The 24,323-nt window shown below is 35.5% G+C and overlaps 2 protein-coding genes, 1 long non-coding RNA gene and 1 other non-coding gene across 4 annotated transcripts; 3 read left to right on the top strand and 1 right to left on the bottom strand.

Moving 5' to 3' along the window:
* Positions 1 to 5,883: 5,883 nt before the first annotated feature.
* TRNAL-CAA (transfer RNA leucine (anticodon CAA)) lies at positions 5,884 to 5,967 on the bottom strand. Its single transcript has one exon. It is a non-coding gene; the product is annotated as a tRNA-Leu (tRNA).
* Positions 5,968 to 6,677: 710 nt separating this feature from the next.
* Positions 6,678 to 7,407, top strand: LOC139872405 (uncharacterized). The gene is made up of 3 exons (XR_011767030.1): positions 6,678 to 6,781; positions 6,893 to 6,967; positions 7,325 to 7,407. It is a non-coding gene; the product is annotated as an uncharacterized lncRNA (long non-coding RNA).
* Positions 7,408 to 7,514: 107 nt separating this feature from the next.
* LOC139871128 (uncharacterized) lies at positions 7,515 to 8,053 on the top strand. Its single transcript, XM_071858864.1, has 2 exons — positions 7,515 to 7,724; positions 7,920 to 8,053. The coding sequence occupies exons 1-2, from the start codon at positions 7,515 to 7,517 to the stop codon at positions 7,998 to 8,000; spliced, it is 291 nt and encodes a 96-aa protein (XP_071714965.1). The 3' UTR covers positions 8,001 to 8,053.
* A 4,292-nt stretch (positions 8,054 to 12,345) lies between these two features.
* Positions 12,346 to 13,791, top strand: LOC139871126 (uncharacterized). Its single transcript, XM_071858863.1, has one exon. It carries the CDS (start codon positions 12,346 to 12,348, stop codon positions 13,789 to 13,791), a length of 1,446 nt encoding a protein of 481 aa, XP_071714964.1.
* Positions 13,792 to 24,323: the final 10,532 nt, after the last annotated feature.

Raw genomic sequence — 24,323 nt, 5'->3', positions numbered from 1 at the left:
TAATAATATAGTATATAACAACCAACATGAAAACAGCACAACACATGTTGATTAAATAACGCAAGTAGATATAGGTACCACAAAACCATGAGATGATAACGTAAATAGAACACTTGCGCAAGAAGTAAGCAACACAAATTCCATTCATTAATGATAATAAGTTCATACATTACAATAAGTTCGTACATTACATAAGTGAAATATGAAATTACAAAAAGAGATTACAATACAGAATCTAGTACAAAGTCCTACGGCGATGGTGGGTACAAGATGTCCAAAACATGAGCCAACTGCTCCTCGAGCTCAGTAACTCGAGTCTGGAGAATCTCAATCTCCCGCCTCATTTCCTCATTAGAGGAAGATGGTGGGGCAGGTGGTGCTGGCGGTGCAGGTGGAGCCGGTGGTGCTGAGGTGGATGGTCCGGCTCTGGGTGGAGACGGTAAGATCAGTGGGTCGGCGGGGTACGGCACCAGCCGTTTACGAGCAGTGATCCTATGACGCCGACCATAAGCGTCAGTGACAGTACGACCAGGAATTATGCCAGCGAAGCGATACCGCTTCTTCGGCGGGGTAGAAGGTGCCTGAATCGGTCGGTCAGCGGGATCCTCCTCATCACTGGAGTCGTCAGATGAGGTGTCGTCTGAAGAAGCATCGGTGGAAGAACCGTCGTCTGAATCATGCGGTGGTGGCGCGGGTGGCTCAACGTATCCGAAAGCGGCCAACATCTGTCGGTGTCGGCCTGGCGTAATCACGGCTAAGCGGCCGTCGGCAGTGCGTCGGCAAGGTGTGCGCCAGTGATTACGGAAGGGACCTTCCCCGAACTCCGCGGGGATTTCCATGCCACCAATGCGAGCCAGTTGCCTCAGGGGTCTGGAAGAAGACGCCGGGATAGGCACACTAGAGCTAGCTCCAGAACTAGAGGCGCCGGGGTCGCCAGTGGGTGTCGGGGCCGGAATGTCAGCAGCAGCAGCAGCAGCAACAGGTGCAGTAGTGGGAGGAACAACGGGGCCTGAGCCGCTCGGGATGTCAGTAGGTGGAACGTCCGACATCTGAACAAGGAAAAATAAATTTTCCATGTCAGTATGTCATAAAGCAAGCAAATAATAGGCCAACAGTTTAAATCATGTATAACAATAAGTAGCATGGCAATATCAGTAATCGTACGAAACTAGCATGCAATCGAAAGCAAGTAATAGCATGCAGTAGTGAAATCATGTAGTAGCATACGGCATATAGCAGTAACAGTAAGCAGCAGCATGCAGTAAGTTCAGCGGAAACAAGTAAACTAACAAGTTGTAGATTAGCCCTATTAGTGAATCCTACTCGGGTCGGTCTTAGACTCACTAATGCATCCTAATTCCCTACAACCAATGCTCTGATACCAAATGTGACGCCCCGTACTAAATTATCATGTACGGACCATCAACAACAGGATCATTTCAAGGTTAAGTACTATATGCGTTTTCAAAACAGAGTTTACATTCATAAATAAAAGTGACGTCATAACATACGTCAATTGTTTTACAAATCAAAAGTATGCTTCGCTAAGTAGAAGCATTAAATAAGTGTACGTGACCATAATGGTCGTTACATAACATAAGTTCATACGTAAAAAGTTTGAATGCAACATAAGTAGTCATGCGATAACAACTCTAGGCAGCGGGTTCTACAGCACGACTAGTAAGATAGCGGAAGCGACTTCAAGCACCTGAGAAAATACATGCTTAAAAAGGTCAACACAAAGGTTGGTGAGCTATAGTTTAAGTATAACAGTAATGTAAGTAGGCCACGAGATTTCAGTGCTACAACGAGCGTTTCAAAAGTATGTAAAAGTATATGCTTAACCGTGGGCACCCGGTAACTAACTTAACGTTTAATGTACCCCCTTAAAGTGCACTTGGCAAGTGCGTATAACCTCGAAGTATTAAACACTCGTTAAATGCTAGCGCTACTAGTCCGAGTGGGGATGTCAAACCCTATGGATCCATATCTAAGATTCGCGTTCATGGTTCAAAAACCGATGATTAAACGTTACCGAGCTAAAGGGAATGTTTATGCCGTTGTATAACCCACACATATATAAGTTTAAGTACTCGTGCCTAGTATGTAAAACATAAAATCCGCATGTATTCTCAGTTCCCAAAATAAGTTAAAGTAAAAAGGGAATGCTATAACTCACAATGATTAGTAGTAATGGTAAGGTAGTAGTCGGAAAGTGGTGTGCAAGTAACGGTCCAAACGTCCTCAACCTAAGTCAAATAGCACTAAGTCAATAAGTCGTCTCAAAAGGTTTACAAGTACGTAATTAAGGTCATAAGGGTCATCATCAATCATCATTAAACAAAAAGGTAACAAGTAAGACTCGTTTATGAAAGTCGTTTAAAACAAAGGCTGACTTCGGTCAGTCACCACGGCCTCTACCCTTACTGAATTAAGGTGAGACCAGTGGTCATGGCTCCGTCTATGAGTCCCTTAAGTGTGGTAAAATTTACAGAAGCAAACTCGTCTTGGTTTGACCGTGGCGACGGTCTAAGTGCGAGTAGGTCAGAAATTTCTGCACAACGTTAAAGGACATGGTAACGATCGGAGGGCCATAAATCCTAAACCGTAACTCGGATTAAGACGAGTCCTATATGAAAAGTTATCTACTCGAAAAGTTCTATCTAAAAATCAAGGTTAGAACAGCCCAGGTCTACTGGTCTGTTCCAGAAGCAGTAGGTCAGAAACATTTGGACAGAAACAGTAAGTTTTGAAGAGTTCCGGTTGTCTCGGTGCTTGATGTTCATCACGGTTCTCATCCTTGATGCGTATAGCTTCAAGTGTACAACTCGTTGATGTGTTAACATCATTTTGACCAAGGTTTGTCCATCATAACTCAAGTGCAAGTGTTGTAAGTGTGTTGATGAACCAAGGTTACATCAAAGCTTAGTTTCAACACTTACATGGACTTTAGTAGTAAAAACAAGTTATAAACTTAAATCAACAACTAGTAAGGTGTATGTAAGCTTAATAGCTTTTATTTATGACAAATTTAGAAGACCATAAGCTAGATAACTTAGATCCTTTATAAGTTTATGAAGTCATAACTAGTAAGTTATACTTCTTTGTTCTTGAAACTTAAATAGTGTTAACTTTTGTTCAAGAGAAATGAGATCGAGACTAACTCGTAGATCTTGACCAACAACCAACAAACAAGTAAACAAGGTGCATAATATGAAGTAGTAAACTTAAATAAACAAGAAAGGTTCATGGTTGTTCATACTTTAAAGATCCAAACCAAAGTTTGATCTTTAGAAAGTAAACTTGAAAGTTTACTCCATGAACTCCAAGTATGATTCTTTTAATCAACACATGAACTTGTATTCTTTTGAAACAAAATATGTAGAACATAAACTAGTAAGTTTAGTTCTTGTGTTCTTGTTACATACAAGATATAATGAAGAAAACAACTAGTAAGTTTGTTCCTTGAAACTTAGTAAAGAAAGACAAGTAAATGAGTAGATAATAACAAGTAACAAGACAAGTAATTAATCTTAAACTAGAATAAGTAATAACAATAAAGATTGATGATGATATATGTGGCTAAGGCCACGGTTTTAAAAGAAAAAAAAGAAAGAAAGAAGAACTTGTAACTTACAAAGAAAAGAGAGAAAAGTTTGAGAGATGTTTCAAGTATTTTGTGTGTGTAAATGAGAGAGTGAATGTGATAGAAAAATGAATCAAAAACCCTCCTTCACACCCCTTAAGGCCACGGTTTTCAGCTGCATCAAGGGAGGGGGAATTAGTTTGTTGGGTTCTTGCATGTAAAGCTCATAAAAGGTGGATAAAAGGGTGGTGTTCATGGGGATTATGTGCAACAAGATTCCAAATGGAAGTTAACTATCTAGTTCCATTCACAAGTAATACTTACAAGCTTAAGTGGGCTAATAATGTCCAACTAATAAGTAGGGTGGGCTCTCATAAGTCCATGTACATGTATAAAGCCCAAGTTGTATGCAAGTAACATGTAAGTCCACTAAAAGTCCAACTTAAGCCCAAGTAACTAACTAATAGCTTTAGTTAATTAAAATGATTAATAAAATTAATCATGAATGTAAATAATATCTTAAAATATTATTCGTGCAAGTTCCGGGTGTCACAAAGACGTTTCGGGCATTTAAAGTTCAAGTACGGGCAATTAAAGCAACATGTAAATGTAATAACATACATTCGTTTAATAAAGCGTATTAATAATAATAATTATTAATAAATAACGTAGGAAAAACCAGGGTCGTTACATCAAGCTTTTTCCATAAGGCTTTAGCATCAGTCTCCCCAGTAATATGATTCACAACATTATCATCAACCCACTGCCGAATATACCCACATACTTGTCTATGCAAAATTTTCCATTGAGCATCAGATTTTTCCTCAGGTTTATCCTCAGTAAAAACAGGCAAATAATAATCTTTCACATAAAGAAGATCCTCCATTTTACCTTTCCAAACATGATAATTTGAACCATTTAAACTAATCATTTTACTTGTATTAGCTTCCATCTTTCACACAAGTCAAATCAAATAACCTAGCTCTTGATACCAATTTGATGGGAAAATAATCACAACGGGCAATCTACAAAGCGGAAACAAACCCGTTTGACAAGCATTTCCCGACCCGTATGAACCCGTGAGGAAACTAACAAACAAGCTATATCAAAACCAACCTAAATCAGTCCCAATTTAGTACCAAATCAGCTAATAACAATAATCGAGCACACACAATACACACGAGAATTTTTACGTGGAAAACCTCTCAAAATCGAGAGTAAAAACCACGGGACTCGTAAGCCACTTAAATTCCACTATCATCAACAAAGAAAACAATACAATAGGTCTTCTCTAGATCATATAGAGGTATACAACATCATCATACTCTTGAACTACAACAATCAACAAGTATATGAACAACCTAAAAAGACAAAAGAGGAATTATCTCACCCAAAAATCTGCTCTCTGTTCCAGCAGTAAGAACACGACCTACAGACCTTATTAGAAGAATTCAACGGTTGAAAATGTTGACACTGATGTCAGGAAGACACAGTCCAAAAATTGTGAAGATTCAACGGTCGGATCTCCGGGGATCGAAGGTTTTCTGGCCTGCTGTCACTGTAGACGGGAATTGGGGTTTTGACTCTTTTTCTTGATCTCTCTTGCACTCTTGATAATGAAAACAGCTGCAACTTGATGTTTTAAGATGCCCTCCTATGCTTGACCAAGTCAACCAAGCAATGGGCCTAATTTTGTTGGGCTTGGGCTTGTTAATACTTACTCATATTTGGAAACCCAATAACAAAACCCAACAACGCTCTCTAGTCTTTTCCGTTAATAGATAAACTTAAAATATATACAAGTTATTCCTTTTTGAAGAAAAAATTATGCGTTGGCATTGCGCCATTTTTTACTATGATTCTGTTTTTAAGTTTTCCAAATCTGTTTGAACAACTATCACAGGAAAATGCAAATCCTCACGTAACTTGTACCATTTTTTACTTAACCAACTACAAAATCAGGCCTCATTCTTGCAATCATTCCCAACTCACATCCACTAAGCCCAGTAACCCATTAAAAAATTGGTTGACTTTGTGTTAGACTTTTAGTTAACAAAAAATTGATGTCAGAAGTGGGATTTGAACCCACGCCCTCTGTTTTTAAGTTTTCCAAATCTGTTTGAACAACTATCACAGGAAAATGCAAATCCTCACGTAACTTGTACAATTTTTTACTTAACCAACTACAAAATCAGGCCTCATTCTTGCAATCATTCCCAACTCACATCCACTAAGCCCAGTAACCCATTAAAAAATTGGTTGACTTTGTGTTAGACTTTTAGTTAACAAAAAGTTGATGTCAGAAGTGGGATTTGAACCCACGCCCTCTTTCGAAGACCAGAACTTGAGTCTGGCGCCTTAGACCACTCGGCCATCCTGACTGGTGTGTTTTGTTATTGTTATCTTATACTATTAATTTCTACATAATCCTAATTGCATTATATAGATTAATCTTACAATGTATTTCTTATCAAAATTTCGTATCAACGGGACATGAAACTAGTTAATTGATAACAGGTAATACTTTTTAATAATGTAACAGTAAAAACTTCAACTATTAAAAAACTACTTGGCATGTTTTTTCATATGATAATGTTTCTTTCATTTTACTTATAATAATTTCTACGGTAATACTAAATTCAATAATAACATGTAGACATGTAGTATAAGTTTTAATACAAAAGTTTCTAAAACCGTAATAACCTAAAGCTTTTCGTGATTTAAGCTAATGTTTTTCTATTTTTTTCAAGCTTGCAAGGAACATCTAACTTGTTAAACAAAATACTCTATTAATAGCTTAAAAGTCACCAAAACATATATATTATACTTTCATATGCAACATCATCATCAAAATCCCTTTCTCATTTTCATCCAAATTCCATTTCTTGGTTCATACGGAGTAATTCATTAGTTATCAAGCCTTTTGATCTTTTTAATTTTTATAACTTCCTACATTTGACAAGTCACCTAGACCACCATGTGCCCAAAAAGTTCTTCTGCATCTTTTGGGATCCGAACCATAGCCACCATGTTGATAAGCCGCTATAGACTTAGCTCGGGCACTAGTACTCCTGGCTACCAGCACATTAACGTTAGCCCGCGGGTTTCCAAGTTCGGTTATGGCGTTGGCAACCCGATTCACCAAACTATGAGCTTTTCTACTGGCAACTCGACTAAAATACCAGAGCCTAAAATGTGAATATCTTTAACTAAGCTATGGGTTGTTTCATTTTTTATTTTATTTTTCTTTCGGTCAATTTTTACACCTTGAGTGTTTTGTTCTTTTATTTATGAATGGAAATATAGGAGACAGGAAGATACATTAGATGTTCAAGTTCAACCATCGGATTCAGATCCGACAAGGCGTAATGTATTTTCTTGGTATGTACTCTTTGATCGCGCACAGTAAAAACTAACATAACAGGACCATGCTTTATGACATCTTTTAAGACAAATGCTAGCATGTTAGAATTTAATGACTTGTTTATTTGTAAGATTGTGGCTCAGTTCAGGCTATGTTATTATCTCTACTGTGTCAAAAGAAGAAAAAAAAATACAATGTCTATAGGTTTGACATACTTTGGACATGAATGGGGGCCCACTGTTACAACTCGTAAAAAATTGTCCGTTTTGACCGGAACCCTTTCTGACCCACTAAAATTTACAGCAAATTGCCATCTTATTTATTCAGCTGGCTCAAGATAGTGTAACCAACAAATAACATGTGATCTGATACAGGGTAAAATGGGTATTGGGCTCTTTTTTGCCCTTAGTGTTCTCATATTGGAAGCAAAAGTGGGACAACCTGCTAAAGCTTGAAGGCAAGTACATTCAACCTTATTTTGACTGTTAATCCAAATTCCGACATGATGTTTTTGCTTTCAGTTTCGATAAATGGATAAAAAAAAGAAAGAACATAAATATTATGATGATTTCAGGTAAGGTTGAAGAGGTCGTTAAAGAGGCGGAGGAAGTGGCCGAGGTGGTAGAAAAAGTTGCGTCTGAAACTGAAAGACTATCAGCTGAGGTTGCAGATAAGCTAGACAACGGTGAGCTGAAACAAGTTGCACAGATTGTAGAACATGTATCTAGTGTTATTGCAAAAGATGCTCAAATGGCCGAAGAATTTATTCACAAGGTACTTAACATCAAGTTTTTCAGTGTTTATATTTTAATTGTTAACAAATACAGGTGGCAAGATGGGCAGAGGTTGGACACGTAACAAGTCTAGTTAGGTTATAATGGGTCATTTTTAGTATGGGACTATGGGTCAAAAACAGGCGGGCTGAATGGGTAGAAATTGCCACATCTACTCACAAAGTTCTTATTGCAGGTCGGCGATCTCAAGCAAGACTTGACTGACTTGGAGACTATGGTAGAACCTATCATTGATGAAATCGAACACAAAAAGTAGATAACATTGTTCTTATATAAATTCTCCTTTCTGTTGACAAAATTGTAAATTCATGTGCCTTATATCATGTAAATATTCTACATGTTAACTTACTAGCATAACATTTAGAATTGGTTAGTCTCTCTCCAAATTGATATACTCAATTTGGATCATTTGTGGGGTTAAGCAATATAATGTGACTCTTGAGTTTGACCCTCGTTAAAATTTAATCACATGCTAGTTTAGTTTATGTACTTTCAATTAACAAACAGGGTATCCCATAGAGTGGCCATAAGGTAGACGGTAGTGATGAGTAAACTTATACATATATATCCATTCTAACAGGTTAAAGCATACTCAAATAAAGTTTATTGCTCAAGGGACGTGACGGAAACAGAAAAAGAGCGTACAATAAGATGTTAATGTAGAGCTATTCACTCAACAAGGTCTTTGTACTCATCGGAAACAAACGATTCCACGTTCCGCGTTTTTTTTTAGTAGGGTCAAGACACTTTACAACAATTATTGTCGACAGACCTACAAATGTTAACACATGTTTAAACAAAACATGAACGTTAGAGCTCCAAATCTGGAATAACCAATTTTTAATCCAATAACTCACGCATAAACGCACATTTGTGTACATATAAAATAGACGAATGTGTATACGTCTGTATGTAAGTATGCTGAGCCAAAAGATACATTGTTTTGGTAACAGGACGACAGCATTTTCTAGGGCCTCTAAAAAAGAAATCCAAGCAAAGAAAGCACCTATTCTGGCAAACAAGAGTCTTTCTCCCTTGCAGTATTCCAAGGGTTTCCTTTTGATCATGTTGCTTCGTCTTGCAACAAGGTTCCATGTACTCCCCGCCTGTACAAAGACATTAAATAAACAATAGACGGTTTTGAATAAAATAAACAAAGAGATGATTAGACTACATTAATAAGAACAGAGGCACACTTGTTAGGATTTAGGATCTGACGCCTTTTACTTATCGAATGTTTTGCTATGGACTTCCTTCTCTTAACGTATTTCTCAGCCTATAACCCACTCTTGTTATAAGAACAAAGGCACACCTGTTAGGATTTAGGATCTGACGCCTTTTACGTATTTCTCAGCCTATAACCCACTCTTATTATATCTATTTCACTTTCAGAAAACTAGATACATGACATAGATGTTTGATAGAAACAAGCAACGAATAACAACACTTTAATAGCCGCAAATTCTAATTTTAATTTCGGTAACATTTGGACATTGAAGAATAGATTCCACTGATGTCTAAATATACAAGTGTCAGAAGAGGAAAAGAGGAAGAATAGATATGTCATGATCACATATAGATCCACTAACCAAATCATATATTGTGAGGCCTTATGGCTTTCTAAAAGAACCATCATAACAATGTTAAGGGCATCAACATTTTAACTGGAGACACACTACAAGAAAAAACGATTTTTCCGGACAGGACCTTTCCGGACGACTAAAGTCGTCCGCAAAAAGCCACAAGCCGACAAAATTTATTGCCTTTTCTGTTTGCTTTTTCCTGATTGTTTGACCAGCTTTTCCCGGACGACCCAATGTCGTCCGGAAAGATAGGATCCAATTATAGAACCGTAAAAAATTGGCTCCAAAAAAGAATAGTTTTCGCAGGCTTTTTTTTCCGGACGATTTGTCGTCTGGGATACCTTTGGGGACGACATGTCGTCTGGGAATACATTTTGGGACGACGGTTCGATTTTCCTACTTACACTTCATCCTCAACACATATTGAACATATATCTAACACACATCCAACACTTAAACTGCACTATCACACTTCCAAACTCAAAATGGTGACCCTTTCGCCGATGATTGTCTCAATCGAAGTGTATTACGGAAGTGAATTCCGTAATGAAATGAAAGTTTACGATTATACGCGAGGTTCAAAAGCTACGTTCAAAAACATTGACGTTCGCGACGTTGGTTTAGATGAGCTTTTAACCTTTTTGAAAGAAAATGTTCGTTCGAACACACGGACGTCTTGTTTTATGAAGATGACTGTGTTCCGAAATAGTCCGCCACATATCTCCGTACCGACGATCAGTGGAACGGTATAAATGTTCCGTTTGAGGTGTGGTTTGTTAACAATCGAGGGGTTGTATTTATAGGGGATTGAAGCACTTGTTTGAACGAATCCATTGGTCATGAATTAAAATCACAAGTTGAATACAACTTTATGCAGAGCATCTCTGCTCAACACAACTTTATGCAGAGCATCTCTGCTCAACACAACTTTATGCAGAGCATCTCTGCTCAAGACAACTTTATTACACGAATCCAATGTTAATTATGAAACTACAAACTAATACTGAAACTGAAATACTAGAAACTGAAATGCTAGAAACTGAAATTAATTCTGAAACTACAAACTATAACACAATACTTCCATAGGTGATTACATCGGTTAGTTGAAAATGAAATACGACACAAATTCTACAAAAGTACAAATTAACATCAGTTTCAACATTTTTGCTTGACGTTTTGCGATTTTGAGTGAACGTTCTAGATCTTTTTTGGACCTTAACAATTCTGGTATCACCTCAAGCGCCCTCTCAGACCAGAGCGGATCAATCCAAATTTGTCGCTTTCTATAAAGTGCAGACATCAAGGTGCCGAACCTACCACAACAACCATAATATCGTCGACCGTACTGGTACTCATCAGTCAAGCAAGTTTTGAGAACCATCTTTGAACCACAAGATCGACAAAATTTCACAGGCAAAGTTTCCACTGGACCATAATGGTAATTATCAGCCATATTGTTGCAGTCATCTAGTGTTGTGATTGGTGGGGTAGTTATATAGAAGAATTTTCCCGCACAAAAAGCCATCATCTGTTTTCCCGCCAAAAATTTCCCACCAAATGTTTCCCGCCAAAGATTTGACGTCACATGTGACGCGGATGATGATGATGACGATGATGATAATGATTACGGTGATATGTGACGATGATGATAACGGATTAATTTAACGATGACGATGATGATGATGACGACGCTGACGATGATGATGACGATGATGATGACGACGATGATGATAATTAGGTTTTAATTAGGATTTAATTTATATAATTTATAAGTAATTAAAAAATTATTTAAGTGATTAAAATTAATTTTTAATTAAATAAAAGTAATTTTTAATTAATTAAAAGTAATTTTTTAATTAATTAAAAGTAATTTTATAATTTAAAAGTAACTAAAAATAATATTTAAGTAATTAAAAATTGTTTAGAAGTAATTTTTGATTAAATACTTAAGTAATTATATAGATTTTATTAATAAATAATTTCACCAAATAAATAATAAATACTTAAGTAATTAATAATTTTTGATTGAAATTAATTAATCATTTAAAATTTTCACCAAAAAAATGGCGGTCCACTTTTCGTTTCCCTCCAGATCACCTTCCTAGACGACAAGTCGTCCGGAAAGGGTCGTCCGGGAAAAAATTGGCCAAAAAAGCTGAACTGGAGCATTCTGTCGGCATTTACTAAAAAAAAAAAAACACTCCCAAACTCATAAATTACTCTGGCGATTTTGAGGTATTAAATCCAACTCTAATAACACTAACAAAGGTATGTTCTTCATTATTTTTGTTAAATCCAATTTTTTTTTTGCTTATTTTAGTTAAATCCGAATTTTTATGAACCAATATGAGTTATTGCTATTAAATTCGAAATTTGTGTTTATGTTTTGAAGATTGTTGTGTGTGATTATGTTTATACTCAAGAAAAACATGCTTTGAGCTATTGCTATTAATTAAATCCGAATTTTGCTTATGTATGTTGATTATGTTTAGTTTGTATAAGTATAAGTGTAAATGTTATTGTTTATGTTTACGTTTATGTTTACGTTTATGCTTATTGTTTTATGAACATTGTTAGGTTTAGTGGTTAATTTCGGAATAGTTGTACCTTAGGTTCAAAATTAATTAATCCTATAGAATACCCATCCAAGGTTAATTTATTAGAAATTAACTTTGGAAGGTCCCCTTTTTGGGACTGCTTTCTGTGTGTTTTGTCTCTTTTAGGATGTGGATGCGTATAACTTATTTACTAGTTACAAAAATTTTGGTACACATTTTCCCTTTACTCCTACAAATATGCGTTTAATACCACATATTTGGGGAGTTTAGGGGAAATGTTGCCGAATTTTTGCTAACTATTAAATTAGTTGTGCGCATCCATAGTTGAGACAAAACATTCAGAGAGTGGGTTAGGTTGCCTTCCATAGTTGGACCACCCGGCTTTGATTATACATATATTAGCTGTTTTTAATTTTAAAGTTTTTTGCTGTTTTAAACTTGATTTAATTAGGGAATATCTATGACGATTGATAAGAGGTGGACTACTATACGACATACATTTAATCCTGACTTTATTAAAGGTCTTAATGCATTTATTGAGAGGTGTAAACACAATTTGGATTTGCACGGTAAGTGTAGTTACCCATGTAAACATTATTGCAATACGGTTTTTCTTAAACCTAAACATATAAAAGCCCATATAACTAGATATGGGTTTGAACCCTCTTATACCATATGGCGGCATCACGGTGAACTACCACAACCACCCGAAGTACACAACATAACGGACCCGCTAAGAAATTTCTTGCACGATATTCAGTTGGAGGAAGTTCCTAACTTTGAGGAGGAAGGTCCGAATGACGATGAGACTATGAATGACACGACCGCAACTTCTCTTGATGATTTAATTGACTCCACCCAAACCGAGCTATATCTCGGTAGCAAGTTGTCCTCATTAGAGTTTTTAGCCAAGTTAACACACATTAAGGTCATGAACAAATGGACGAATAATTCATTCGACCGATTGTTAGAATTACTCATACAATCACATCCCCCAAATAACACGATTCCGAAATCATTTTACGAAACTAAGAAGTGGATGAGAAAGATCGGTTTAGGGTATCAAGCGATACATGCTTGTAAGAATGATTGTTGTTTGTTTTATAAAGAATACCAGGATTTGGAAAACTGTCCAATATGTAAAGAGAGTAGATGGAAAGATGAACGCACAACGGGGAAAAAAGTTCCTAATAAAGTTTTGCGTTATTTTCCAATAACTCCAAGACTAAAACGTTTGTACAGCTCCAGATACACTGCAAAGGATATGACTTGGCATGCTACTGGGCGGTGCAATGAAGAGGGTAAGATGCGTCATCCGGTAGATGGTCGAGCTTGGAAAGAAATTGACAAAAGATATCCGAATTTTGCACGTGAACACAGAAATGTTCGACTAGGGTTGGCTGCTAATGGTTTCAATACATTCGGCAACATGAATAATCCTTACAGCATGTGGCCTGTCATATTGACAACGTACAGTACGCCACCGTGGATATGTATGAAAGAAAGTTCTCTCATGTTGACTCTGTTAATTCCTGATCCTAAATCACCTGGAAAAGATATTGATGTTTACTTGAGGCCTTTAGTTGATGAACTGAAGATTTTATGGTCCGAAGGGGTTGATACACATAACTCAGTTACTAACACGTATTTTCAAATGAAAGCAATGCTTATTTGGACCATAAACGATTATCCTGCCCGTAGTAGTTTGTGCGGTTGGAGTGGCCAAGGCTATAAAGCATGCCCTACATGTAACGAGGACACTCCTGCTATGCGTGTGAAAAATAAAATTGTTTTTGTCAGTCACAGACCGAACCTTGAATCGAATCACCCATACAGAGAAAGCTTAGAATTCAATGGTAAGGTTGATCATACCTCTAAACCTAGAAAGTTTAAAGTAGCTGATTGATGTGTGCGAGGTGTACTAGGAAATAGTATTATTTTTACAACGAAATAACTATTAAATACGATACAATTTTACACAAGATATTTATTTATTTATAGAATAGATATACCTAAACCTTGCTACAACACTTATAGGTAGTGTACCTAATCGTACAGTAGTGTAGTTTTTAGTAAGTCCGGTTCGTTCCACAGGGAATCTTTTAAACAAGCTTAACGCTATATTAGTTTAACTTATAAAAATACAAATATATATATAAGTAATATTATTATTATAAAAATGGGGGTTTTTACCGTTTAATGACCGGTTTGTCGATTTTTAAAACTTTAGTCACAGTTAAAACCTAATGTAAAATATTAAATAAATAAAAGATTTAATTTAAAGCGTAAAGTAAATAATGATAATGAAATTGCGATAAATAAAAGTGCGATAATTAAAAAGTACGATAATTAAAAGTGCAATTAAATACAATGACAATAAATAAAAGAGCGATAATTAGAAGTGCAATTAAATATGAAAATAAAGGAATTATGCTTATTTAAACTTCCGTAATCATGATGTTTGACGTGTTGATTTTAGTTTATTCCCATGGGTTAATTGTCCTTTTTCCTGGATTATTCAATATGTCCGTCTGGTTTTTGTCCATAACAGTCCATCAGTCATAAATATAAAGTGCGAGTATCCTCGTCAAATTATCCTTATATCCGAAGTCAAATATTCCAACTAATTGGGGACTTAAACTGTAACAAGGTCTTAATACTTTGTTTAATAATTACACCAGGATATCGAATGCGTGTAACCCAAGGTTTTAATACTTTGTTATCAATTATGCCAAGTGTCCTTGTACATAATTTCACTCCTGTTTTAATAATTCCATAGACTATTAATCCATTCCCGTATCCGGTTAAATGAACGATTATTCGTACATATAAATATCCCGCCCATCGTGTCCAATCGAGTGTAAATGGTTATTTATAGGTACGTCCAATTGTAAATCTTTATATTAAAATTAACAAACTATCATTTAGTTAAACAAATATAAAGCCCATTAATAGCCCATAGTCTAATTTCCACAAGTGTCGTTCTTTTGTCCAAACCCCAATTATGGTACAAAGCCCAATTACCCAATTTTAAATATTTTAGCCCAACATCATGATTACTTCGGCTTAGATAAGCATAATAATAACTTAGCTATGAGATATTAAATTAAAAATAACATTAATCATAACTTACAGTGATTAAAAATAGCGTAGCGTTACACGGACAGAATTTCGACTTACAAGATCTTAAAACATTCGACTAACCCAATCTTATTATTATCACTAACTTAAAATTAAAATTACAAATTGAGATTACTAATTGGAGTGATACTTGGTACATTAGATAAGAGAAAGAAATTAGAAAAAGGTGTGTTTTTTTACGTCCAAAACATGTGAGATTTATAGGTGAGGCCTGTCCCAGCTTGCCATGCGATCGCATGGGATTTCTTCCTCCAGGCCATGCGATCGCATGGCCGTCGGTTCCAGCTGTCTTTCAGCTTTGCAACAGTATAGCCGCCGGATTTTTATAATATATAATATATATATAATTTTATTATAATTATATATATATTATATTATATTTATAGGCATAGTTGACTTGTAATTTTCAGTCCGTTGCGTCGAGCGTTGAGAGTTGACTTTGGTCCCGGTTTCGGATTTTTGAACGTCCTTGCGTACAATTTAATATCTTGTATTTTGCGTTTTGCTTCTTGTACTCTTGTAATTTTGAGACGTTTTTTTATCAATAATTGGAACCACTTTGATTGTACTTTGTACTTTTGAGCTTTTTCGTCGTTTGCGTCTTTAATTCGTCGAATCTGTCTTTTGTCTTTACCTTTTATTATTTAAACGAATATCACTTGTAAATAGAACAATTGCAACTAAAAGCTTGTCTTTCTTGAGGGATAATGCTATGAAATATATGTTCGTTTTTAGCATTATCAAATATTCCCACACTTGAGCGTTGCTTGTCCTCAAGCAATATAGTCTTGAAATAAAAATACTAGAATCACTTCTTTATTCTTCACACTTTGTACATCAGTGATTTCTATACGGCGGTATAAACAATGGTAGTAACGTTGTGGTTTACAGTCCCACATGACTATGAAAATTTAGATCCATTAAGGAAATTATATCTTTATGAAAACATTTGATCTTTTGAAAATTAAATCTAGCTTTTACCCTAGATAAGTTTTCCGGAATAACCCTTCACCGGTGTTTGCAAATTGTTTTTGTGGGTTTGGTGGGTTTCATATTTGAAAATTTTAGCTCAAAACTTGCGGTTTTGTGTCACCCACTTGCTAACCTTGTATTAGGAGAGCAACACGTCCAGTATACTTGCTCCATATATTACCTTTCGATAAACTACCATCCGGTTGTAAAGGAAAGCGTTGAACAAGCAACTGTTAAGGCAATGTCCTCTGACATGCTTTTAATTATGGTCTATAACGTGTCGGATGCAATTACTATCCTTGGTAGGAGCAATAGTAAAACTCACCCTTATAATTTTTCGTTCTGGTACAAGGTCTTGTCTTTGACCATGCTATGCAACCACCGTTCTTACGGTTGACACCCGATTTGGTTCAGGTGACCTAATGAATTCCAGGTGAATTCCTAGGATTTTACGTTCAATGGTAATGAACGCATTGAAAATGGGTTTTCAGAAAATAAATTGGTTTGTAATTTTGATCAAAATATTTTCTCGTTCAAGCTCGAGTTTAGATATCATTGAATTCCATGAGTTTGTAATTCTCAATCTTTAAGGTCAATCTCAAGGATTGAGTAATATCAGTCTTTAACAGCTGATTTTTAATCTTTAAGGAGATTATCCTTTCTGGGGGTCTGATTCATTAGTCTTATCCAGCTAATTTGCACGGCGTCCTCCCCATTTTACAAGACAGATCCTCTCATGGTTAGGATAAGTCTGACCACTTGGCGACCCTGTTTGATGCTGAGGTCCGTGGATTTCCTGCTGATTTTAGTGATGACTTTTCTAGATTTTTCGTCAACCTACAGCTGGTCTGGACGACAACTTCATGACCTAAATCAAGAAGCGCGTGTCTTTTTCGGAAGACTTTACTTCCTTTTAATGATGGAATTGATTCATCATGTAGATCCATCTTTCTTACAGTAAATCGGGTAAAACTGGTTAGTTTAGTCCAAAGCAAAAGTATCTTCAATTATTTGTTACAGAAATATGTGATATATGTTTAAAATATCTTGGTAAATTTTCCCACACTTGGCTTTTATTTTCCTTTTTATTGTCCTCTATTCCATTTTAAATGAATTCTAACATTTTGGGTTGTTTCTCAATTTATGTCCTTTCCGAGGTAACAATAATTTCGGTGTTAACACCTAGTTTTATCGTTCATAAATATGTATAAACATGATTTTGAATTCATTTAATTGAAAATTTTGAAAAATTTTACTAGAATTGGGTAGTCAGTATATAAGACTAGGGCTGTTCTTTATTATCAGAGAGCACTAGATTCTAATACAACTACTGCGTTACTAGTATTTTTAATGGTAACCAAGTGTTTAAATCAAAAATTTTTAAAATTCCGAAAGAATTTAACCCCTTCCCACACTTAAGATCTTGCAATGCCCTCATTTGCAAGAAATCAGTAACAATTTAAATTATTGAGGGTGATTAGCGTAGAAAAATGATTAAATTTTACCAAAGTTTCCAAACATATTGGCGTTTGTTTGTTGAATGATAAATGGTGCACATCATTTGTTCATTCCGTCTTGTTGTTACATCATATTTGTTTTTCGTTTTTTCGTCAAAAGTACTAGCTTTTGCTGAACTTAATGCCAGTCTTTGAAAATGCGCTTTTTTACTCTGTTTTGTACAATTGACAATATACATACATACAAATATAAACATGCATGATAATTTGAAATGGGACTTAAAATCCCACTTTCAAATTAAATATGAAATATTAGTACAACATAATAAAAATATTAAACATTACAATAAAAGTATCATAATATAATGTGTTTAAACATAAATAAACAGAAATAATAATAAAAATAACAATCATAAAAATTACCAACAGGAACTATATCAATCATGGATAGGGGTTCCAGTTCATGTCATCGTCCAGGTTCCATGGTTGGTGAGGTGTACTAGTATGCCTGGTTAGGGTCGTAGAGAGTATAAGGCGGTCTCATCTCGGGCTGGTGTGGAGGATAGTAAGCTGGTCTGGTCGGGATGTAGGGCTCCTGAGGTGACATCCGGCTCATAATCTGACGCTGATGATAGTCCCATCTATCATGCTGTCGTTGCCTGGAATGCTCGTAATCATTCCGGGCTTGCCACTGCTCCATCCGATGAAATCTCTCCGCGTTTGTCATGTCTACCTCATCTACACGCTGGTAGACATCAGTCATAGCCTCCCGAATGACATCCCTAATGTCATCCGCTTCCTCCATCTCCTCATCTGAGCCTCTCTCTACCTGAGCTTGACTACCTACATAGGGTATTGCCTGGTTGCGTCTACTCTTTAATACCTTAGCACCCGCATAAACCTTCAATCCTAAAAGCTCTACCTGTTCCCTACATTCCATAAGTGGACCCCCTTGGTCCTTATCTATACCCAAATACTCTCCAATGAGAGTAACAAAAATACCTCCTCCAATTATCCCCCCTTCCTGTATTCCTTCAACCATCTTAGATAAATAAAAACCAACACAGTAGGGGATATTAACAAAGCCTCTTGGGTCTCGAATACACTTTAGGTAAAATAAATCATGTAAGGTCAATTTTTACTTGTTGTGACCTCTCTGTGTAATCGAGTTAGCCAAAAATCTATGAATTATACGAAGCTCGGCTTTGTTAATATGTAAGTAGGTATGTGTTCCTCCCCGCCCAAAAACATTATAGTCTGACATACGCCTCCAGACGGCGTTTGCGTCAAAATTCCTATCTACCCTTTCACTATGATAAATCAAATTAATACAATCGGGTAATAGCAATTCAGCGGGCGTATATATCTGTAATGCCCTGGCCATGTCCATCATGGACATCCTGTACATCCTACCGCCAAGTAAAAATCTAAGAAAACTTCTATCATCTAATCTATCTACATCTACATTTAACGCTATAGTACTCATCAGCTCAACACACCATTCCTTATATACAGGTCTACGAATGGTGAATAAGCGTTCCCAATCAGTAAAAGAAGAACTGCCATACCTTTGGATCAAATGCTCCCTAACACGGTCAGCAAGTTGGAACCTTTCCAAAGGATCACAATCAATTACCCTAGGCATCTCTACATCTTTCGTTACTAATTTAAATTTATTACTTTGATATGCCGGGTAATCTCTCCATCGTCTATCGAATCTCAGATTAGGATGCAACGTGTGTTCAGGAATCGTTGGGTATTCTACAGGCGGATGCATCGGAAATACTATGAATTCAGTAACAAACTATAACGGATCATAATAAGGTACATGTTGATCTGGCTGTTGTTGTGGTTCCTGTTGTGATACTTGTTCAGGTTCATATTGCATTTCTGGTTCTGGTTCTGGAGCTGGAGCAGGTCGTCTAGATGATGATGATGATGAACCTCCAGTATCGGCTCTCTGCAAAACACATTAAACACAAAATTTGTGCATCCAAATATGCATTAGTGTTAGCAAAATAACAACTTAAATTAACCACAATAACATGTTAAATCAAACTTAAACTTATACGCATTTTCACAATTTTTACAATTCTACACTTTTTCAAATAAGCACATATGAAAATGTAGACAAAGTTCATAAGCATTTAACTCAAATAACATGTCAAAATAGTCATTACTAATAATTAAACAAGTCTCAAATGGCAATTATATCAAATTAATCAAGTTCATGAATTTTGCAACTAAAAAGTCCACTTTAATCTTCAAAAATCATGTTTAGGATCAAAGTTTGGATCATTTAACTACCTAAACATATTACACTACTTAATTTAGCAATAATTCATGACAAAAATTGGCCATAACCTGTTTATATCAAAAAGCCCCAAATTGCTCAAGAACACAAACCCTAGATTTCTAAATTTTTTGAAGTTTTTGGCTTCAAATCATGTTAAATAGCATCAATCTAGGTTATACATGCATAAAATATTAACAATTTAACTCTAATTACACTAGAAACTAACAAAATCAAATTAGGAAAAATATAGCTCAAGAACACTAAAAATTTAATTTAAAGAGGTTTAGGGGTGTAATTTTTACCTTTCTTGATAAACTTCTGAACAATTTCATGTTTAGAGCGGATTGTAGCGAGAAATTTGGTGGATTTTGGTGTTAAAATGATGAATTTAGAGGTGTTTGTGTGTGTATGTTCGTGTTTTGTGTGTGTGTGTGTGTTATGGAGACAGAAGCAGAACTCGCTGCCTTTTGTTTCTGGCCTGGAATCCAGCCTCATGCGATCGCATGAGGTTGGAGTTCACTTCCCATGCGATCGCATGGGGGTCCGGGTACAGTACCATTGGCTTCTTTTTTTTTTCTTTTTTTTTAAACCTTATAACTTATAAAACATATAATTAATAAAATTTTAAAAATTTGTTTCTTTTTAGGATGAGGGCGTTTCGGATCGTTGTCCTAGTCCGTCCCTCGACAAAATTTTAAAATTTGTCAATTTAAAGCGAGGTTTTAAAAGCAAAGATTTTTGGGTTTTTTTAATATTTTTGGCATACTTTAGTTCAATAAGATTAAAAATAATGATAATAAAAGTTCTCGTCCCTCCCTCGGGTAAAGCAATTTCGGTTCAACGACCTAGTCTTCAACTTACGACGAATTTTAAAAATCATGTTTTTAACTTAACAAAATAAAGTAAATTTTTGTTTTTAAATTCACACCAAACTTAAATTTATATTTTTGTTTTTATACATACAAACTTATATTAAAAATATTAATTTTTCAAATATTTACAATTTTAAATATATTAATAATTTTTTTTTTAAAAAAATTTACAATATTAATTTAAATTTTAAATATTAATTTTAAAATCATGGTAAAAATAAAATTAAAAATCTTTTTGGTCTTTTATCCCACTTTAATCAATCAAATATTATCAAAAATATACGCCCCTCTTTTCGGTAAAGTAATTTCGGTTACATAACCTAGTTTAACTCATAACGAATTTTTGAAATATTTTGGGTTGATTGATTAAAGATATTTATACCTTAAGAATAAACGGTAAATTTCGCAGTGATGTAGTAAATTTTTGTATGATATCAATAATTTCGGTCGCAAGACCTAATTTTATTGAATAACAATTTAATACTTTATAGCGAACAATTTAGCGTTTATTATCAAAAGGTTAAAAATAAAAATAAAAACTGTACATGCTTACCTGTGAGATAGTATTCTTAGTGATATGCTTTAGCCCATTCATAAGATAGTCGGACTAATTGGTTTTCCATAGCTACATAGGCGTAACCTCGAGCATTCAATGTTTTTTCTTCTAAACATATGAACGGTCCATCTCTGCATAGCGTAACAAATTCGGTATTTGAATATGTTTGATTATTTGAACATTTACCTTCGTGTGACCATTTTCTGCATTTGTGACATCTTTCAAGGTGTCGTGCTCTTCTTTTCGCTGCGGATTTTGATTTTTCTTTACCAAATTGTAACTTATTATTTTCGTTCCTGGATTCTTTTCTTACTCCGTCCAATTTACCTCTGATTAATGATACTATTTCACTTGGAAGGATGTCATTATTACGTTTAGTGATCAAAGCGTGTAGTAATAGACCATGGTTTAGTTCACAGGAAGTCTTCATCTCGTAAAACCTAAAAAAATTAAAAATTCAGAATGGGGGGAGAAGACTAGTTCTTTAGGGTCTGCTAGGGAAAGACCATTCGGGTTCCATTTTCGAGAACTACACGAAAACAGAACATCTAACTCTAACAGAAATACATATTATCCTTTAAAGACTTGATTCTCCCCACACTTAGTTAGCTGTGGTGTCGAAATTGTGATTAACTTCGTTGTCAACTTCCATTGGACTATCTATGTAATGTTTAACTCTGTGACCATTAACCTTAAATTCAATCCCATTTGAATTTATTAATTCTACTGTTCCGTATGGGAAAACTCTTTTGACTATGAATGGTCCAGACCATCTTGATTTCAATTTTCCAGGAAATAGCTTGAATCGTGAATTGAAAAGAAGAACTCTGTCTCCTTCTTTAAATTCTTTTAAACTTCTGATTCTTTTATCATGCCATTTCTTCGTTCTTTCCTTATAGATTAACAAATTTTCGCATGCTTTATGTCTTAATTCTTCTAATTCGTTTAGTTGACTTAACCGTAGACGTCCAGCTTCATGTAAATCAAGATTACATGTCTTCAAAGCCCAAAATGCTTTATGTTCAATTTCTACTGGAAGATGACATGCTTTTCCGTAAACGAGTCTAAAAGGTGTGGTTCCAATTGGAGTTTTGTAGGCTGTTCTAAAATCCCAGAGTGCATCCTCCAATTTCATGGACCATTCCTTCGGATTTGATCCTACGGTTTTCTCTAGAATACGTTTTAAAGCTCGGTTGGTATTTTCAACTTGTCCACTTGTTTGTGGATGATAAGCAGTGGAGATTTTATGAGTTACTCCATATCTTTTAAGAACTTTCTCAAGTTTATTATTACAAAAATGAGTTCCCCGATCACTTATTAAAGCTTTCGGTGTTCCAAACCTTGCAAAAAGACGTTTTAAAAAGTTGACTACAACTCGTGCATCGTTAGTTGGGAGAGCTGCTTCCACCCATTTAGATACATAATCAATGGCAACGAGAATGTAGAGATTTTTATGAGATTTTGGAAATGGACCCATAAAGTCAATACCCCAAATGTCAAATACTTCACATACTTGAATGACATTTTATGGCATTTCGTCACATTGACTTATTTTCCGGCCCTTTGACAAGCATCACAGGATTTGCAAAGAAGGTGTGCGTCTTTGAAAATTGTAGGCCAATAGAATCCAGCATCATAAACTTTTCTTGCTGTAAGTTGAGGCCCATAATGTCCTCCTGTTGGTTCTGTGTGACAATGGTTTAAGATTTTACTAGCTTCATTTCCGAATACACATCGGCGTATTATTCCATCGGGACGACTTTTAAACAAATGTGGATCTTCCCAGAAATAGTGTTTTATATCACTAAAGAATTTCTTTCGTTTTTGGTATGATAATCCTTTTTCAAGGAATCCACATAATAAGTAGTTTGCATAGTCTGCAAACCATGGAATTTCATTATAATCTATCTTCAATAGATATTCATCAGGAAAGTTGTCTTGTATGGCCGATTCATTTAGAACTTCTAATTCAGGATTTTCAAGACGAGAAAGATGATCAGCGGCGAGATTTTCTGCTCCCTTTTTGTCTCGGATTTCAATATCGAACTCTTGTAAGAGTAAGATCCAACGGATTAATCTTGGTTTGGCATCTTGTTTCGAAAATAGGTATCTAAGAGCAGAATGGTCGGTATAGACCACCGTTTTAGCTAGAACGAGATATGATCGAAATTTGTCAAAAGCAAAGACAATAGCAAGTAGTTCTTTTTCAGTAGTTGTGTAATTTGTTTGTGCTCCTTGTAACGTCTTACTAGCATAATATATAGGTTGAAATAGTTTTTCAATCCTTTGTCCTAAAACGGCTCCCATTGCAAAATCACTTGCATCGCACATAAGTTCAAACGGTAGATTCCAATTTGGAGTTATCATGATCGGCGCATTAGTGAGTTTTTATTTAAGAATATTAAAAGATTTGATACATTCATCTGAAAAGATAAATGGAGCATCCTTTTCTAGGAGTTTATTCATAGGAGTGGCAATTTTAGAAAAATCTTTTATGAAACGTCAGTAAAAACCGGCATGCCCTAGAAAACTCCTAACTCCTCTAACATTGGTGGGATGTGAAAGTTTAGCAATTACATCTACTTTAGCTCTAACTACTTCAATTCCTTCCTTTGAAATTTTATGTCCAAGAACAATGCCTTCTTTAACCATGAAATGGCATTTCTCCCAATTAAGTACTAGATTTGATTGTTCGCATCTAATAAGCATTCGTTCAAGATTAACTAGACATGTTTCAAATATATCACCGAAGACTGAAAAGTAATCCATGAAAACTTTCATGCATTCTTCTATCATGTCGTGAAAGATCGCCATCATGCACCTTTGAAAGGTTGCAGGGGGGTTGCAAAGTCCAAATGGCATGCGTTTGTAAGCAAAAGTACCATAAGGGCACGTGAATGTGGTTTTCTCTTGGTCCTCGGGTGCTATTGGAATTTGAAAATATCCGAAAAAATCATCAAGAAAACAATAGTAACTATTTTCGGCTAATCTTTCCAACATTTGATCAATAAAAGGTAAGGGAAAGTGATCTTTTCTGGTGGCGTCATTTAATTTTCTATAATCAATACAAACACGCCATCCTGTTACAGTCCTAGTAGGAATAATCTCATTTTTCTCATTTGTGATGACAGTCATGCCACCCTT

Source organism: Rutidosis leptorrhynchoides, chromosome 10 (genome assembly GCF_046630445.1).
Source record: "Rutidosis leptorrhynchoides isolate AG116_Rl617_1_P2 chromosome 10, CSIRO_AGI_Rlap_v1, whole genome shotgun sequence".
Lineage (NCBI taxonomy): Eukaryota > Viridiplantae > Streptophyta > Magnoliopsida > Asterales > Asteraceae > Rutidosis > Rutidosis leptorrhynchoides.
The sequence above is the reverse complement of the archived record's forward strand: the minus strand, read 5'-3'. Positions and strand labels throughout refer to the sequence as shown.

Excerpts from the sequence above, each read along its gene's own strand:
- LOC139871128 (XM_071858864.1), top strand. The coding sequence starts at position 7,515 with ATGATTTCAGGTAAGGTTGAAGAGGTCGTTAAAGAGGCGGAGGAAGTG. Across the intron at positions 7,725-7,919 it reads CCGAAGAATTTATTCACAAG|GTCGGCGATCTCAAGCAAGA; the intron begins GTACTTAACATC and ends TTCTTATTGCAG.
- LOC139871126 (XM_071858863.1), top strand. The coding sequence starts at position 12,346 with ATGACGATTGATAAGAGGTGGACTACTATACGACATACATTTAATCCT.